The following is a 19,620-nucleotide window of genomic DNA, read 5'->3' as shown; positions in this document are numbered from 1 at the left end:
AAACGTTTTATGCAACGTTGTTTTGACATTACTTTGTCAAAACAACGTTGTAAAGTCACTGCAAAATGAACTGAAGTTTCGACGGTTTGCAAAGTCTCCCACGTAAATAATTTAATTACTGGAATAATGCAACATAGTGATTTTACATGATAAATTCCTCGATATATATGAAAAATAAATGTTTTAAATGTTATTCGTTAGTTGTGTATGATTTTAAACGTCATAGGCCAAGTAAAGCGTTGGTGGAACTCAAAACGCGATCTTCGGTTTATAGTCGGACTGTTTGTAATGTAACACGGAGTTTTCACATGCGTTTCCTAGTGGATGTTTTGCACAATTCAAACACTGTGAGTAGATACACTTCACTTTTCATCATTTTATTTGGATTATTACTTTTCGCTTTATGTTATGATGTCGTGACATGAGTTAGATTGTAACCTTAAAATACAGCTAACAATTCAAAGACTATTCCAACCACTTATGTACAGTTGCTTTTTGCACAAAAAATTAATGCTACATAGTTGAACACATGCTCTTTCATTGACATGACTTGACCTCTTGTTCATAACACTGAACTTGTGTGTAACTGCTCCAGTCATTCACTCTCATAATAAAGTCTGTCCCTGGCATTATGCTGCCTAAACGTTCAGATTTTGCGTTTTAAATGCGTCCCTTCATTTCTGTTGCAGATTTCAAGCTCTTCATGTGATCCCCCTTCCACTAGACTGTCAGAATGAAGCCACAAAAAGACAAAGAGAGCCTTTATCTGGAGGTGTCCACTGTGAACGAATCCGTATCTCTGCCCCTGCACTCCTCTATCGTCCTCTTCCTCCTGTCCTACACTGAGTGCTCATCTTTCCATGTCTGTCTGGTCACAGATCAAGCAGACATCTTGCCATCTCTGTCAGGTCTGGTGCCCGGGGGTCTGTCTGTCTCTGAGGTGAGGAGAGACCAGCTGCCAGGGCTTGTGAGGATGTGTCGTCTGCCGGCTGCGCTGGAGCCTGCCGCTTGCTTCTGCAGAGCTGGACTAGCTGTCATACTGAGACACATCATTCAGAGAGCATGCCAGCTGATGCCAGGCCGCAGGGATGTAGCATCACTCTTGGGCTTCAAGAATACCTGTCTGAAGGCGTGTGCCGAGGTGAGACTTCAGATTAAAAACCACCAGGAGACAACTGCTTCAAATCCATTTGCATAATCATAAGTGTGAACTAATAGTGTAGCTGTAGGGTGACAAGCATTTTGACATGTTTTGACAAGTGGAATCACTTCAATATTGGAGTTCAGCATCACACAGTTACATGTTGAAATTTGAGCCCAGTGTTTGCAGATAGTAGCTATAAGGCATAACAGAGCAAAAACAAGCTTGGGTTGTTTTCCTGTTTCTCTTTCCGCTGTTTTCAGAGCCTTGGGCTGTCAGTGGACAGGTGTGATGTCTCAAGACACCTATTTCAGTCATGTCTGTCAGATATTAGAAACATTTATGGTATGAAGATACTGTAAAGCAATTTTTATAAGTGCATTTCTTAAAGACATTCTCAGGAAGGTCAAATATATACAGATGATTGGGACAAAATACGAACCAGTGAAACAAATTAGGAGTTTTTGTACATTTATGATAATGTACTGCATTGTTCTAATTGTTAAATAAAGCTATTAACATTATTTCTGGAAATTGAAAAAAAAAGAAAAAAAAGAAAGTTAAATTATTAAAGTAAAATTATAAATGTAATAAGTTTAAGTTGAAGGACAAAAAAAAGAAAAAAAAAACGGAGATAAATTAAAGGTAATTAGAAAAAAAAAGAAAAAGAATTCAGTATAGCCATTGTTGCTGATATGGTGTTAAAATATAAATACATAATTAACCCTTTTAATATGCTTTATTTTAATTTAAGAAGATGGCATCAGTTTGTAATATCCAACATTTATCAGTTATTGACCGTAACTTGTCAATAATTACCAGTTTTTCATTACTGGCTGCAATTTCAATATCAGTGCATCTTTAGTTTGCTTAATTATTTGAAACTCTGGAAACATACAAAGACATGTCACATTATCCGTCCATATATTTCATGAGTCGTACCTCACACATGTCTGTTATTAAATGATTTCTGACTGTGGTTTGCTCCTCAGGTGAGTCAGTGGACTAGACTGTGTGAGCTGGACATTCCCTCCGCAGTGGAGGAACACTTACGAAACCCTGAAGACCAGATGTGTCGACTTCCCGCTGCGATCCTGAACTTAGAGAAGAGGTTAGGGGAACCCGTCAAAGTCCACAATGATGACAAGATACGCCGGCAGAAGCTACAACAGCAGAAGAAGAGCGATTCTCATCTTAAAGGCCCTAGCTCAGAGATGGAGAGTCAATCAAATGAATCCCATCCAGGTGTTGAGCTCAGTGCTGCTCTGGCGAAGCTCTCTGCAGAAGCAGGTCCTGCTCCCTCCACCAGGGAGCGCTCTGACATCAGGAAAGTCAAGACCACAGATCTGCCAGAGCTGGAGCATGTGTTTGCAGAAGGGCTGTATTTCACCCTCACCGATGTCGTCCTGCTGCCCTGCATCCATCAATACCTGGTAAAACAAACACATCGAAAGCAGTTCTTATCCCATTACTTATAAATCACAATTCCTCACAAAGATAGCCATTCATTTATTCGTTTTAGAAGTGGAGTAGACCTTTGAGGCTCACAGGTGCTTTCAAGTTATATCAAACACAGACGTCTCTCGTTCCTCTGTGACTTCTCCTACTTCAAGGTGATTCTCTCAGTCCTGCATTAATAAGGCCAGAGGTTTGTTCCTGAACTCTTTCAGTCTAAGAGCTTGACCCAGTCTGACACCAGTGTTTGTTAGACTATTACTCTTGAGAATCAGAAAAGCTGTGGCAGCTGATTTAATAAAGGCTGTTCACACCAAGAATAATTCCTGTAAGGATAACTAAAAGCTGACCACGTCAACAGACTATAACCGTTAGAATGCTATTAAAATCATTGATTTTAGCCAATCAAAATCCTCCACTTCATGCAGTTAGACTACATTTGGTCGGCGGTGTTAAAGGACTACAACAGTTCATGAAGTCGAGATGATTTGATTTATAAACCTTTAAACTTCTAAACCTTTAAGGACAGACCTACTTGTGATTTCTGAGGTTGTTGATCAAATGTAAATGCTTTTGTTGAAGTCAGAAAACCGTAACAAACGAATCATGCCAAAACAATATTATACCTCCATCATTGATGAGTGACAGTCAGTTTGCGAACAATCGCAAACTACTTAAATATTTGCGTATTTGCATAAAATATACATATTTTGCAATAAAATGTAAAAAAGCAGTTTCTATATAAAAAAATGAAAGTCGGTAACACTATATTTACGATGTCTTTTTTTAAACATCTCACACGTACATACTACTGTAATAACAATAAATTACATGCAACTAACCCTAAACCAAACACTCATCGTAACCATATAATAATTAAATGTAGTTAATTAATATTACTCAGTACAGAGTATAGTTACACTGACTGTAGCAAGAACACTGTGAATTACACAAACACAAATGCATTGATTCAATTGAGAATGCCTTTATTAACCCCCAAGAGCCGCGTGGAGCATGTTTTATGATGGATGGATGCACTTTTTTGGGCTTCAAAATCTTGTCCCCTTATTCTCTGTCATTATAAATCTTGGAAGAGCCAAGACATTTTTAAAGATAACTCTGATTGTATTCGTCTGAAAGAAGAAAATCATATACACCTAGGATGTGCGTGTGAGTGAGTAAATCACAGGGTAGTTTTCATTTTGGATGAACTATACTTTTAATGCCACACACATGGTTGATTGAGCAACAGCTATTTAATATTCCTATAATGCTTGTTTTAAATTGTATTACTATTTTTAATGGTTTAAATTTGAATTCGTCATACATCCCTGATATTATTGCTCATACCCAGGGTTATGGACAAGAATGATACCTTAATGTATTCTCGCCACAGATCTCCACACCAGAGACGCACTTTGAAGTGATAGCTATGGAGCAGAATATCATAGTGAATGTGTCCCTTCAGGAGGTCTCCATCATCCATTTCTCTTTCTCCCTGGCTCTTTTCTTTCTCCTCTCTGCATTGTTCATCCTCCTCTTGTCGTTCTTTCACTCGTGGCTCTCTGTAGTCAGAGGCGCATCGGTGCCTCCTAGTTTCACACTCCGTGTAGCATGTCTCCCTCCTTCTGTCCTCCTCATCCCTTTCTCCTCGTTTTCCCTCTGTGGAGCGATGATAGAGCATCACAGCTCCCGAGCTGATCTCGGTTCAGTGGGCACAACTCTTTGATGGGTTACTTAAGTCAGAGCATTTTGCTGTCAGTGTGCATTTTTTAATAAGCGTTCACGCTTTTTAGAAAACTCCACAGGAGCACGACATACACACAGAGCCTCTGCTCTCTCTCCCATTTGATATAACAATTGTACGTTGTTTTCTGAATTACGACCTGCTCTTATACTTGTTTTTTAGATCCTGATTTCAGTTTTGTCTACATAATAATTAATGAATTAATATACAGTACATATGCAAATGCATCATTTATTTGGCATTCTGTCTGTAAATTTGTAAAAAAATACAATGTGCTTATTTGTCATGAAAAATATTACAATACAAAACATTTGATCTTTATAACAGTCCTAAATGTCTGTTCCAGAACTCACTCCAAAAGCACACCCCCGCCACACTTTCCCATCTCCCCTTGCTGCTGAGATGGTACCAGCGTGTACAGGAGCTCCCCAGCGTACTGAGGGCCGCAAAGGATTGTGGGATGGCCCTCCTTGGTCTCAGCACGGCTGACCCTTGCCCTCCGCAGCCGGAGAATCCACAACCCAATGAAGCAGAGGAGGAAGGGCCAAAACTCAAGCAAGACCCCTTCATCGGGGGACCGCGGCCAACTCTCACAAAACTGCAAGTAATTGAATTTCACTCACTTTCTTTTTCTCCCACTCTCTTGCTCTCTTTTTTGATTCTCCTCGTTCCTCTTCCCCTAACTTTTCCCTCTCACAGAAAAAAGCGCTTCATTTTGCCCCTTCACTAAACATGTCAATGGTGAACTCACAAAATCCCTAAACAGCGATCTGCTCCCAGTGTGTCCAGGGCTGTGCTCTCGTCCCTTCACGGCAGCCCTGTGCACCACTGGGGGCCTGAACCATGATGATAAAGGATTTATGCACTCCAGCGAGGCAGAACAGCAGCCGACTCTTAACTGATGGGGCTCTCTGCCACTTGATACTTTAAGGAGGCTGGTATTACTGGGCTGTCTGCACTGCGATTTCTTTCAGCTGTGAGTCTGACATTCATTAGCTGGGGTAAAGAATATGTGGAGGGTAAACTTTATCATATAATGAAATGCTTACATGTATCATGAAATGTTCTAATCCGTAAATAAAAGAAAGCATTTGCGATCCTTATGTAAAAAGATATGAATGTGATCGCAGTAACCTAAGAAGTCAAAAGAACATGAGACGCATGAATTCAGTGCACCTTTGCTTTTTTTTTTCTTCATAAAATTAAGATATTGCATAAAATAAATATAAGTTGTGTAATTCTTCACACTCCTGCAGACTAAATCACGATTAATAATAAATGCTATGTTCATAATTTAAAAATAAAGCCTTTCTGGTAAGTGGGAACTACAAACATCAAAAATTGTGTTGAATTGTTAAATTCGGCAGCTGTTCAGTCTTGGTGATAATAATAAATGTTTCTTGAGCATCGCATGATTTTTGAAGGATCGTGTGACACTGAAGACTTGACTGAAAATTCAGCTTTGCGTCACAATAATAAATGACATTTTACGATATATTTAAATAGAGACCTGTCCTTTTAAATTGTTATATTTCACTGTATTACTGTTTTACTGTGTTTCTGAACAAATAAATGCAGCCTTGGTGAGCTTGAGACTTTTTTTTTTTTTTTTTTAATCTTACAAATCCCACACTTTTGAACAGTAGTGCAGCTAGGTATTAAATATTAGGATTTATTTTTATTGAATAGTTTTCATTGAGAACGAGTTGGTATAATGGCCTGAAAAATAAATGGCTCTCACGATTAATAAGAAAAAAAGTTAACAAGTTTCATATTTTGGTTCATTAATTTTATTATAAAAAATAAGTACTGGTTAAATTTCTCCATTGCTTTAAGAATCCTGTGCACCACATTTTCATCTAATGAAGAGAGAGGCATTATAACAAAACTCTGAAAGAAATGTTTATTTTCTCTCAGTTCACCTTATTTTTTTATTTTTTTATTTTTATTTTTTTGGATCTAGTGTTCAAATTAGTTTGGGCCCAAAGTACTACATACTTTCAAAGTGCGGTTTACCCTATATTTAACCCAATTTTGTGCTTTTCCCACCAATTTTATACCGTTGTAATGCAGCATTTGTTTCTTTATGATGAATCACTTGCTGTAGTCAGTCACAGACCCCATGTTTCCTCACCTTTTCAGATAATAATGCACCCAAAGGCTGTATTTCATGAAAAGCTCAGCTTGTGACATCATTACTGTGTCCTGATGAGTGCCCTCTTTTTCCCAGGAGGTACCGCTGATTCAGTCTATAACCTCCTGTGCGGTCTTCTGCCTGTTTATTCAGTTCCCCACCACTTCCATAGCAGACCTGCTGATTTACCCAGCATCTAAACAACCCACAAACTCCAACAACACTTCATCGTTGCCGAAATCTGCCAGTAATGAGTAAAGAGTCTCAAACACTTCTGCTGTATGATTCCCGCAGGAGAGGCAAACAGAGTAACAGTGCTGGCTCTCTTTTCTGTCTGCCCCGGACCAAAATGCAATAGTCGGGTCCCCAGCAGGTGATAAAAACACACAGCTGCCGTCGAGTTTCCAGGCCTGCTGCAGAACTTCTCTTCCAGGTTTTTCTGTGTGTGTGTGTGTGTGTTTGGTGTTTGCCATCTCTGGCATTCTGCAACTATAAATCAGATATTTCCCGTCACGCTAGTGGATATCAATTTGGTGTGTGTGAATGTGTTGGAGCTCAGCAGGCTCTCTTAATGCATAGCAGTCCACTGGGATCTTCCAGGCTGCGTGCTTTCTGCTTTAGGTCTGCTCTGCAGCTGTTGCTGGTGGCTTATTGCTTTAGAGCAAATTACATTTTCATGTGCGAAGCCAAACGTTATGGCCAGCCCGGATTTGTAATGACAGAGCAGCAAACCGAGATGCATCCTAACCAGCTACTGTTTAACAACCAGAACCAGACCTGTTCTAAATCAATGACCAAGAGTGTCTCAAAAATTCAATTTAGTTGTTTAAGAGAGAATTAATACGATTTGTGAATTTAGGTGTAGCTAAAGGGTGTCGTTAGGCATGACACACAGCATTACATTATATAGTGCGATTTAGCATGTCTCTGTAGTTTGTGTTGACCAATCAGAAGCCAAGACTGTAACGATCCTTTTTATAATCTTGTTTTGGGACTGTCTGGAGTGATTTTCAATCATTTGTAGGATTCTTAAGTTCTATTGCATAAGAAAAATGTGCCTTAAATAGAAATAAATTATTTTTTTAAATAAACTATATAAAAGATAACTGCAATATTCAGTTTTGCAGTGGTATTAGGAATACTAAGGTGTCTGATATTAGACTGGGTTTTAGTATTGCGGGAACATGTTTTTGTACATTTGTTTTCACTTTATTTATAAGTAACTGAATGTACAATTCTTATGACCTTACCTTTTAGCTTGTAGACTGAATAAGTTTTGTACACAGTTAAATTAATAATGTTTTATAATAGTGAAAGAAAAGCATCCAACAAGTGATAATTCTTGCAATACCATTTAATAATAATAATAAAAAAACTGTTCAGTTAACAGTAAAAATCTGGATAGAACACCAATCTCGCTCTGTCTTTACCCTGTTCCACATGAGTTTGTTTGGTAGTTCAGGTTAATTTCGTTCTAAACCGGTGACTAACTTCATCTTGCCAGACTGGTGAAAATTTGTTGCTGCTACTAAAAAAGTACCCCATAAAATCTCCCAAAATAACACCATATATATTGACGTCTTTGTCTGTAGTGTTCTATCTATTAGTGCTTGTTTGCATCTCATATTCTCAATGTGGAATAATCAACATAGCACACTTTTTACCCATTCCCATCTCTTTGATTATTAAACACCAACTAGGAGAAATGTAAAATCAATTGTAGGACTTCAACCTTTAAAGGAGTTTCTAAAGTGGGTTGAACTGCTCCGTAACTGGTTCTTGATTTAATTAGCACCTTGTCTCAGGTGTTCTGAGGAAGTGTGCTCTTGCCTGGAGGCTTCTGTCAGTAGTCTATGGTTAAACCTGTGTTTATATGTTTTTTTTGTCCTGCAGGAGAATGGGATAGACGCTGTTTACTCCGCTCACCCTTGCCCTACATGGACCGTTGATTGGGAGAGCCTGCCGGCAGCTGTCAACCCCACTGAAGGTAACCTTGGGTGTTTTTTTCCACACGTTATGCAGCCAATGCATTTATCAAAAACAGGGTTTTATTGACAACATTAAGTAGAGAGAGGCAAGGAAAAGATGAGTAAGGAAAGGGGAAATTCCTATTCCTATGTCAATAGAACCTTGTTTTTTTTGTTTTTTTTCATCAGCCAATCCTGTAAGGACACTAAAAACTGTTTTCCGGCTCTCCTTTTGAAGCATTCAAAATTGTAATCCACTATGCATGACAAAAAAATATACTTGTCAAAGAAATAACAGTATTGCAGTACTTGCTTGGTTTCCTAGATTTCATTTTCAACTGTTTCTGCTTCACACGTTGCCTGAAATAATATCCACAATTGAAGTGACAGCTTTAATGTCTGTTTTGTGCATCTAAAATCAGTTTTGGAGCATTTTGTCCCCTATAACTAGAAATTGCTTTGCCTTTTTGTAAGCAAATGTATACCTGTAGAAATGTGTTTCCGAGCGAGAGTATTCATGCCTGTCCTGTGCTCTGGGGTCTTATAGCTCAAACAGCAGGCAGCTGTTTTTCACCAGGAATGAGCCAGATGTCAATCACCTCGCACAGACAGTCAAGTGAGCTCCATGGAGAGACAGAAATCCAGTTCATTTAAAGAGTCTAGAAACAATCCTCATCGACTCACGCCCCTGAGAGCATAATTTACTTGATTAAGAAGACTACATACAATTCCAGTTGGTAAGAATAGTCAGAGTTAGTGCTTAAGAAATTTGGTGCCTAATTGTCTGCTTTTTGAGGGAAGATTTTGAAAATAAACCCCTCTCTCAAATATGTAAGGAGGTTAGAGCATTCTTTCCAGTGTTATCATTAATTAAAACTAAAATAAAAAATTAAGACTAAAATTATATTAAACAGCTGTTACTTTAAATAAACGTTACCTTAAAACATTAAAAAAACCTTAAACTTATTTTATTGTAGCTACGTGCCAACCCATGATTTCTCATTTCATTTTATTTAAATTTGAAGTACTAAAACTAAAACTGAAATAAATTTTTAATAAACGTGCCTTGGAAAAAAGTTGCGTTTCCACTGTCACTTCCGGAGCTTGATTGTGCCTCGTCTGTGCTTCCTCGGGGCCAGTGGCCCGGGTTTTTTTGCCCGATGAAAACCTTGGGCCAAAGCAGGCCAGCTGGGGCTATAGGAGGGGTTATGAACATAGGCGGATTTTCTCCGCGTCTGAAGTGTGTCTGCGCCGCTGATAATTTGATAAAGATAACTGCTACAAAACCATCATTAAAAACTTTTTAAAATAAGTTGAGCTCAAAACTCGCTTTCAGTCAGCAGCGAGTGTTTGAAATAACTTGATACGATTTGGATTATATTCACCATACAAGGCAGAAATATTTATAAGCGATGTAAAAGACATAGTAAACATGGTAAATGTGGCCACTGGAGAAATCAGACGTCAGCTTCTTATTCTCTATCACAATCATGTATTTATTTAGTATCATATTTTATCTGTCACAAGTCTCATCTTGTTTCGTTTTTGTTCGGGACCTTTTATAAAAATATAGAAATTATCATTCTTTCTAAATGTGATGTGTATATATTAACAGAAATAAACAGAAACAGACTCGAATGAATAGCAGACTATGTTCATAACGCTTTATTTCTGTGTGACTAATTTTCAATCCTGATAAATTAATTCATTATGATGCCTCACCTTATTATAGTAAAACATTGATGCTTTTGGATTTAAATATTTAACAAAGCATGCAAACAAACTGGCGCTTTTATCGTGTTAGTTTTGTGATCGCGCTATTTCCAGTGAATTATTTCTCATTAGTTTTCTGATAACTTCTCTTTGTTGCTGAAATGATGGGGTTGCATGACGTTGTTCCTGAGAGGCGTGTAATGGGTGGGTTTTTGTGAAGCGCTGCAGAGCTTCTGGCCCGACAGTGGAAACGCAGCACTATTTTGGCTTTGGTGCTACTGGCCCGAAGGCTATTAGCCCTGCCCGGCCCGTTTTAAGCCCTGGCTCGCACTGGCCTGACAGTGGAAATGCGAATATTTATACTAAAGCAACACACTTCCTCTCTTCTTGTTCCCCCTGCATATTAAAGAAATACAGTAGTCCTCCCAAAAATGAAAATTGTCAAATTCAAGATTTTCAAAACCGTATGGCTTCCTTTTCTTCAGCCTCATAGACCACAAAAGGAGGTATTTATTGAATATTGCCCAGGCTGCTCTTTTCCATGAATAGAAAGTGAATGGGGACCACAGCTATGAAATTAGATTACAAAAAGATATTATGCCTTCAGTTGACTTGTAATATAGTGACATATATGGACTACTATATTTGTATTTTTTTGGTGTTTGACACCCTCCAAAATTGCTTTGCTTAGAAGAGAGCTCCATGAACATTTTTCTCCTCTTGTTTTCCATGAGTGAATGGAAATACTTGTTTGGAACAGTTTAATAAGTGGTTTCTGGGTCCCTTTTAGCCTGTATGACATATTCAGTGTATTTTACTGTAAGTCCAAAGTAACTGCTTTGACCCTGGCCTATGCAGGAAAAAGGAGTTTTTTTTTTTTTTTTTTACTTTCTTTCAAACCAATAACCGAATATCTTCCATTTGCATTTTAAGATTACTTATAATTTTAGGCTTCTAGGAGATGTTTTTTTTCTTTCTCTCTTCAGTTCAGTCTGTAGTGAAATTCCATTGCTCTGTTCACATTTGCATCAGACTCTATTTCAGAGATGAACTCCCAAATGAGAAGAAATGATTGTCTGCAACGTGCTGTGGGAACACAAGAACAAATTCCCTGGACATTTTAGATGGTCCTGGAGTCATGTTGCCTCTGCTGTTGATTTTCTAGTGTTTTAATGCAGGGCACTTCAGAGAAAACAGTTTTGAGACACTTACTGAACATCGGCACTTAGCTAAACCCCCACATGCAAGTATGCTGCTTTTATTTGGTACCATCTTTTCCTTTACTATAGTAGCTCTGTCTGTCAGCATACACCCACACATGCCTCCTTCTAATGTCTTTTCAAGTACTGAATTCATGAGCAGTAACAGAGAGAAGGTGCAAGAACAGAGAGGCCTGTATATGTCATGCTGTTTGTTACAAATCCTTTATCACCTCAGTGCTCCACTAATCGCTCTTGTCGTCTTTCAACAGTCAGGTAACCTGTGGAGTAAAGACAATCTCCATTGTTATGGGATTGTCATAGTCTGTAACTGTTGGAGAAGTTGTATCAGCAGTCTGCCTGTGCCGCCCAGAGCACTTACACTTGAATTTTTGTATCGTAACTTTAAAACCAGATTACTCAAGCAGACATTTAGATGTGCTGTCAGCAGATCCTGGCTTCCAACACAAAGGAAAACATGGTCTCCTGGTGTTTAAGTGCTAGTCAGTAGATCTCCTGAATAGAAGATGGTGTAGGAGTGCCTCAAGGCACCGTGTTGGGCCCCTCCACACTGTTGAACTAAACATCATCTTTACATGATTTTCCCACTGTATGTATGGTGATCATAACCCCATGTTCACATTGAACAATGAGATTGTCCTCTGGGACATTTTTTTTTACTACTCTTGTAATATTTTTACCCACATTTAGTTGTTTCAGGGTGTGTTAGTTTCAATGTCTGCTTCATGGCATAAGATGTTGATACGTGGGCAGGTCTATAGAGGAGCTGTCGTATGGACAAGATTACATAGTCCGGTTTCATTTGAGAGATTAGCTTCAGCACTAGAGTCTTTGGAAATCTGACACGCTCTGTTCCAAAAAAGGCAGTGAATGAATTTTATTTATTGGCCATTTACATTGGGAGCCATTTTAGCTAAATATTTAGACGTTTGTGAGACTACTGCAACTACCACCCACATTTTGCAAGCCACCTTCTGAGTGCTGATAAATATTGTTTTAAATTGAGGGCAGTCTGTGGGAGGATTGCATCGCCAGGGTGTCTATTATGCAGTTTGTCGAGAGCAGGAGAGAGAGCTAGTCACTGTCACCACTACAGAGCAGAGAGAAGCCCCGGGGGCCACCTGGGAAATGTGGCAGGCAATGGTGCCTTGAATATGAATTCATTTCCACTGTCAACAGCGACCCTGTTGAGCATTAAGACACTTCAGTGTGTTTACGTTGGAAGGGGGCGATTACATGGGAGGTGCATTCCGGACACATTGGCCTGTTTTGGCAGCTACTTGTCTGAAATGCTTCATCTCTAGACAGTTTATGGCCATAGAGGAAAGAAGGTCAAATGAAAGCCTCCTGAAACTGAAAAAAAGCGATATTGCTCAGTCACATGATTGAATGATTTTGAAATGACTTCTAAACCTTAAAAGACACATGCTGCTTCATCTTAAGGAACTAGACTCTGACAGTTGGCAAACATTTGGTCCGTACTGATTTTTAGACTGGAAGAAACCTTCTTGGCTGACTTATAAAAGTGATCAGCACAGTACAAGGCTGGCATGCAACCCTGAAGCAACATTGCAGACATGAGTTTGTTTCTTGGTAGCTCAAAAAAACCCTGTGAAGAGTTACTGTAGCTTGTCTTATACCTGAATTAGTCTGTGTTGTTGCTGCCACTTTTGAATGCACCAGTCAGAGTTGAATTGAAAATACCTTTTAAATAACACTTCAGTTTTGAATTTAGAATTACAGTGATGTGGAATTGCAGTTTGAATATAAGAATGTCGAATTAAAATACATAAAAAATAATGTAAATTCTTAAAACTGTAATTTTTTTAACTTTGAATATTTGCTTGAAAAAGCCTTTATTAAAAGTTTTTTTTATTTCTTTTTTTTTTATAAAAAAAAAATAACTTTTGTTCGTCAGGGTATAAGAACACTTAATTTCCCAGAATGAATTACCTGTATTTATCTATCATTCCAATTCAACTTTGTGTGGATTGTGGCCAGTTCAATTCAAATTCACACTCCTAGTGATCTAAATCTTTATTCTGAAAATGATCTGTATTCACCAGCTATTTGAAGGTGTACAATATTTATTTGACCCCCTGCTGATTTTGCAAGTTTTTCCACTTACAAAGAAATGAGGTGTCTGTTATTTTTATGCTACATTTATTTAAACATATAGAGACAGAATACCAACCAAAAAATCCAGAAAAATAAACACAATATAAAGGTTAGAAACTGCTTGCATTTCAGTGAGTGAAGTAAATATTTGATCGCTAAGCAAAACATGACTTAGTACTTGGTGCAGAAACCCTTGTTGGCAAGCACAGAGGTAAGACATTTTTTGTAGTTGGTCACCAGGTTTGCACACATCTCAGGAGGGATTTTGGTCTACTCCTGTTTACATATTCTCTCTAAATCCTTAAAGTTTCTTGACTGTTGTTTGGCAACTCGAAGGTACAGCTCCCTCCACAGCTCCCTTTTCTATAGGATTAAGGTCTGGAGACTGGTTAGGCCACTCCATGACCTTGATGTGCTGCTTCTTGAGGCACTGCTTTGTTGCCTTGGCGGTATGTTTTGGGTCATTGTTATCCTTGAATTCTTATCCATGACCCATCTTCAGTGTTCTGGCTGAGGGATGGAGGTTCTTGTCTAAGCTTTTACAGAACATGGCCCCGTTCATTTGCCCCTCAATGCGGTAAAGTAGTCCTGTACCCTTAGCATTAAAACAGCCCCAAAGCATAATGTTTGGAATGGAAGATACAGATTGTGGACAGGTGTCTTTATACACCTAACAAGCTGACATTAAGAGTAACTTCTTATGGCGAGTTCACACTGCATGATTTTAAAACTCATCGGATCGCTGTTGTTTTCAAACTTGGTTTCTATCAGGGGTAGCATTCCGTTGCTGCTGTTTTCACACTGCACGATGGATGGGTTTCACATTGCATGACTTAATAATAATAAGAAACGCAGACAGCTCTGTCTGGTCTGCAAACTACATTTCGCAACAAAACATGTGATAAGTGATGAGAAAATAACGTGAGAACCTGCGTGCATCAGACTAGAGTTCTTAAGCAGACTGGAATTATAAAAAATATATATATACAGCCCACAAATTGACTGTGAGCTGATTTCCAGCTACAAGAAAAAGAAAAACAGATTATGCAGGAGGGAGATGCAGGGAACAGGGATTGGGTGATCTGCAAATAATTTTTTTGAAGTAACGGTTATGCTGATGTTGTGGCTGGTCAGACAAATGTTTGTGTTTGTTTCTGTGTGATATAATTGTTCATATCTATTAAAATACTAATATTCTGGTCTATAACTCCCCCCCCCCGAATTTCCCTCTGCTCTGTATCTTGGTCCCTCATTGGGTGTAGGTCATCATCGATGTAGTTTTCAGTCAGAAATCATTGCACACAGTGTGATTGTGAATCGCCGACAGCTCCAGATATTTAGCATGTCAGCGATTCCCTCAGATCATGTCTTTGATAATTCACACTACGTGATTGTCACTTACATGAACAAGCACCGATTTGCCTCCGATTTCAGGCATTTGTCAGCAATTTTGTAAAACCTGTCGGCAAGTGAAAAAGCATGCTAAAATCGTGCAGTGTGAACTCTGCATTCAAGTGACCGGACTAATCTGTGTTCCACATGGGCACATAACCAATCTGTGGGAGCCAGAATTATTGCTGGTTGGTAGGGGATCAAACACTTATTTCACTCACTGAAATGCAAATCAATTACTAACTTTTATATAATATGTTTTTTTCTGGATTTTTTGGTTGATATTCTGTCTTGATTTGTAAAATAAACCTACCATAAAAATTACAGACCCTTCATTTCTTTGTAACTTAGAAAATCAGCAGGGGATCAAATAAATATTTCCCCCACTTGTAGGTCCCACTTTTTCCACCATACATGTGCCAACTACAAATGGCACTTACCCTTCTTAGAGCCGATATTTCGTTCAGTTAGATTAATTGAGCCTCGATTTCATCAGTTGGATTGGTTCAGTTAATCAATACCAATTAAATATTGCTGTCAAAGCCGGCTTGCAGTTTTGTTGGTCCCAACTGGAGATTCATCAGCACTTTCTCGGCTTGGTAGTGGTTTCAATATAGGCCACAACCCAGAGAGCTTTAAATTTAAAGTTTAAAGTTTTACTAATTGATGAAATGTTTGAGTCATCAATTTGAGTGCAATACGGCAGTCCATTTTATTTTTAAAATGCCATCTAATTATTCCTGTGCGTCACTTTCTTAACCTGGCAATGTTATTTTTCTCATCATGTGAAGTAATATGTTATGTGGGATTATTTTTTATTTTTATATTTAGAAATATCTATCCTTCTGCAGTGCTTGGGTACCCATGGTTAATTTAATTAATGCTTGTGTTATAATTTACAGCCTGTTTCCAGTGTTAAATGAGCATTTCTTCTGCTCGCTTCTCAGCCTTTCGATTTTTCCTTGTTAATTTTCATGCTGTGTTATTCTGTTGTTATCCTGAATAATACATTGGATCAGGCCACAAGGAACCATAAATTACAAGTGTCATTTGCATTTTGTTTTCTTTTTTCTACCCTCCTCATGTCTCGCTCTTCTGCATTTTCACTGCTTTTTCTTTTCTTCCTTTTCAGATTCTCATTTCATATGCAATGTCTGTAGTTAGCCATCATCCTTCAGACGCTGACCTCCACCTGTAACTCCTGTCTAGCCGTCAAGTTTATTTTTCACCCAAAATGTCCACTTGGGCATACTGTATTTCTGCTTTCAAATGATTGTCTGAAGACTCAATAAAACAGAGTTTTCTTTTGGATTCATTCGAGTCTGTTTAAAACAGCACCTGTAGTCACATACAAAACTCTCTTTTCTCTTTTTTTTTGGTTGAAGATGCTCACGCTAAACTGTAAAAAAAAAATACAAAAAAATGACCTCATTTATCACATATTCCTGTGAAGATTCTTATTGAGACCCGTTTTAGTTTTGATCTAAAGAGTGTATATAGGTTTTTTTTTCTTAGCAATTTGGGAGAAATGTTGTTATATATATTTTTTTTTGCTTGTTTTCTGGGATTATGGCCAAATTCGTGTCCTTTTTTCATATGCTAAGCCTTTAGCTGCTGACATTTTTCTTCCTGACAAAAATCTTCTTTGTAAGCCAAGTGATGACTGCTGCAATCTTTTTGAGGGCCTTTTTTTAGTTTTATCTATTACTTGAATTGATCTTAGGTATTTCCAGATGCATCACAGTTAGTGAGATGTGCACATTTTTTTGGTCTACATTACGATGCAGGTGCAAAAAGATGGATGTAGGCCATTTTTGGAATGCGAGTATATTTGCTGTCTTCAAGTGTGACGGCTATTTCCTGGAGTTCAACCATCCGTCAATGTTAGTTCAGGGAGCCAGTGCTTCACTTAAAGTTCTCAGTTGAATGATAACATGATGTTAAAGGCAAGATGGAAGCATAAGTTATGATTCCTCTGGGTGTTTAAAAAAAAAAAAAGTCCTAGATCACAGTTTCTGTATGAAAAGGTAAACGAGAGTTCTTCATGATAGAATGAAAGCATAAACGAATCTAGTGCATTTACTGCCTGCACTTTTTGTATCTGTGAAGGCTTCTCATCACCCATTGCAGACACGTCTTCATAAGGTGGTCAGCACCCAACACATCTGTTTTTATAACACCCGCGCTCCCTCACAACTCAAGTGTGAATTTGAAACTCTCTGGAATGGCAGAGATGTGTTAGACAAACAGAACAACTATTGTGCACATTGCCGTGGAACAATGTAATCTCTGACGTCTTGTTCGAAGGTGGTGTTTGGTTTCAGAGGTTGTATTTACATTTCTCCAGACTAGGAATGTATATGTTTTGGCGGCGTCTTTATCTGACATGAACCCACATACTGAACGTATGCATGAGGACATCAGTGTTATCATAGCTGTGTTGGATTGGGTGTTAAATACAGATTATTTCCAGGGGAAGCAGTGTAGTGTTTGTTCGTGTATAGGGGTGTATGGGTGTTCCCAACTAAATGGCTTTACCGTAACACCTAGCATATCTAAAGCTTATAGCTTTTAAAGCACTTCTACTTAAGGTTAACATTTATTTACATTAGAATAGCAATGTTTTACAAATGCCCTCTGATTGCAACACTGAATATTGGGTCTTTGGTTTCATGCAGTTAATATGATCTTTTTGTATTATACAACTTAATTTAGCTTTGTCTTTCAAGTGTTTGAACTACTATGTTAATATAAATTCTTCATTTTATAGTGCAAAAACCTCCATTGTCCAAAAAGTGGTTTAATGTGTGCTTTTGTAAAATTAACACCTTTTTTTTTTTTCTCGAACACAAAAACAGTTTTGAGGTTAAATAATCGAATTGCTTTGTCATTGGATAATATGGATCCATGATTTTATTCATTGGCATTTCAAAGTACTGAATGAAACCATTCAATCTGGTTTCATACTATATAGGTCAACATATTATTCATATAATTATATAATGTAATTCATACTGGTATTCTATCGTTTTAATGGTCTGAATTACTAAATTTACAATTTAGCAGGAAATGCACACAGTTCTTGAGGATGCAAAAATCTTTCCCTGCACCATGAATTAACTGAAATTGTTTTAGATTAAAGCATCCATATAAATGTAAAATATAACTATTATTCCACCTGATATGACAGATGTAGGGGAAATTCTGCAATAATTTCTGCAACTTTCATCATTACAACTGCATGGCCTTAGTTAAAAACCTGCTGTAGAAAACTTTGGAGGGGCAGGGAATGTGAGATTTTGAGACACCGCACTCTCAGGAAAGAGTCCCATGTGGCTTGCAGCCGCAGGTTGAGTACATAGGCTCTATAGCGTCTATGAAGATTTTCTGTTTTCTTTCTCAGGAGGAGATCATTTCCCAGGCCTCTCTTAAATCCTGACTTGAAGCCGGGCTTCTCTGCACTGTGCTCCTCTTTCTGTGAGAGTAAAATATTTCTCGATCGGGTAGTTCTTGTCAGAACTGGAATCATTCTGGCTGAAAGGGCATAAATCCCAGCAGCTTTTGATCATTCCTGCTTCTGCATCTTGCTACCCAGGTGGGTCGCTTCTGGACGCTTTTGTCAAATTAGAATCCAGTCCTTGTCTTGACAGTTCACTTGTGCACAGTGAAATGAAGGCGCATTGTCTTCCGGAGAGAATGAAGTGTTGCACAGATCACTTCGTATATTCTTTTCACACTGCCTAATGGCTGTTCTGCCTGGCTTTTTTGGTTCACTAATAAACCGAAGGGCTGCTTGAATCTCTTTACTCTCTCTGACAGCATGTCTGCCTGCAGATGGGTCGGCTTTTTCTAGCTCGCGTCACCTTTCTCCTTCTATTCACAGTCTGTTTTTTAAAGAATGAGATGTGCACGTCCATCCAACCCAAGGAAGTCCATAATAGCTGGTGAGATCTGGCATTGGACCTGTAGAAGTATGCGATGTGACCTTTCCAACCGGCTATCCTGAGCAGAGATGTCAAAAGCTGAAGACAAGGAAAGACACTCATTAGAATAGAATGATATATGTTTGTTGCTAAAATCATGATAAACCATGCTAACCAGACATTAATAAAGCATCCCTGCTGCTTTATTGCTGATTAACTATAAAACTGGCCGAAGGCCGTTTTTTTTTTCTTCTAATTGTTTAAGAGAAATTTGATGTTGAGGTTTTGCATTTATTTTGTCTCTCTTCAGAAACACTGCAGTGATTTTGGTTGCCCTCAGAGCAGCAGTCAGGGAACATCATGTCAGGAGTCAAGGGCCATTAATTTATTACATGACTCCGTGGCAGAGGTTCTTTTGAAACCAAGACTTCTCCTGTAATCACATAGTCAAACCTTTATATATATATATGTACACAGAAACTAGGAGTGGTAGTATATTAAAAGCAAATACAAAATTATTTCAAATATTTGATAATTTTAATAAATAATTATCACTGATTACTGTAATAATGATAATGTTCATGATGACTGTATTTATTTTAAGTATTTTGTTTTATTTTCTTCCAAATAACAATTTATCAGAAATTTCTGCTCAACAAAATATTTTATAGCTTGCCTACAAAACTAGTTTTGTAGCTTAACTTCAAAAATGTAATTTTGTTAAATGACATTTGGAAGTGATTATATTCAGATTTTTCCACGTTTTTATTTTACTTTTTTTTTTTTTTTTTAAATAAGACCACTCTGAGT

At 38.0% G+C, this 19,620-nt stretch overlaps 1 protein-coding gene across 1 annotated transcript in view; it reads left to right on the top strand.

The window, feature by feature from the left end:
* The first annotated feature begins 249 nt into the window (after positions 1-249).
* gstcd (glutathione S-transferase, C-terminal domain containing) overlaps positions 250-19,620 on the top strand; it is a 40,230-nt gene continuing 20,859 nt past the window's right edge. Inside the window, exons 1-5 of the mRNA XM_026204990.1 lie at positions 250-347; positions 690-1,141; positions 2,134-2,574; positions 4,690-4,947; positions 8,371-8,464. Coding sequence (XP_026060775.1) covers positions 734-1,141; positions 2,134-2,574; positions 4,690-4,947; positions 8,371-8,464 — 1,201 coding nt within the window. The 5' untranslated portion in view covers positions 250-347; positions 690-733. The remainder of the gene's footprint in view (positions 348-689; positions 1,142-2,133; positions 2,575-4,689; positions 4,948-8,370; positions 8,465-19,620) is intronic.

This window comes from Carassius auratus, chromosome 1 (genome assembly GCF_003368295.1).
Source record: "Carassius auratus strain Wakin chromosome 1, ASM336829v1, whole genome shotgun sequence".
Taxonomy (NCBI): domain Eukaryota; kingdom Metazoa; phylum Chordata; class Actinopteri; order Cypriniformes; family Cyprinidae; genus Carassius; species Carassius auratus.
This window is presented reverse-complemented; position numbering and strand designations above follow the sequence as displayed.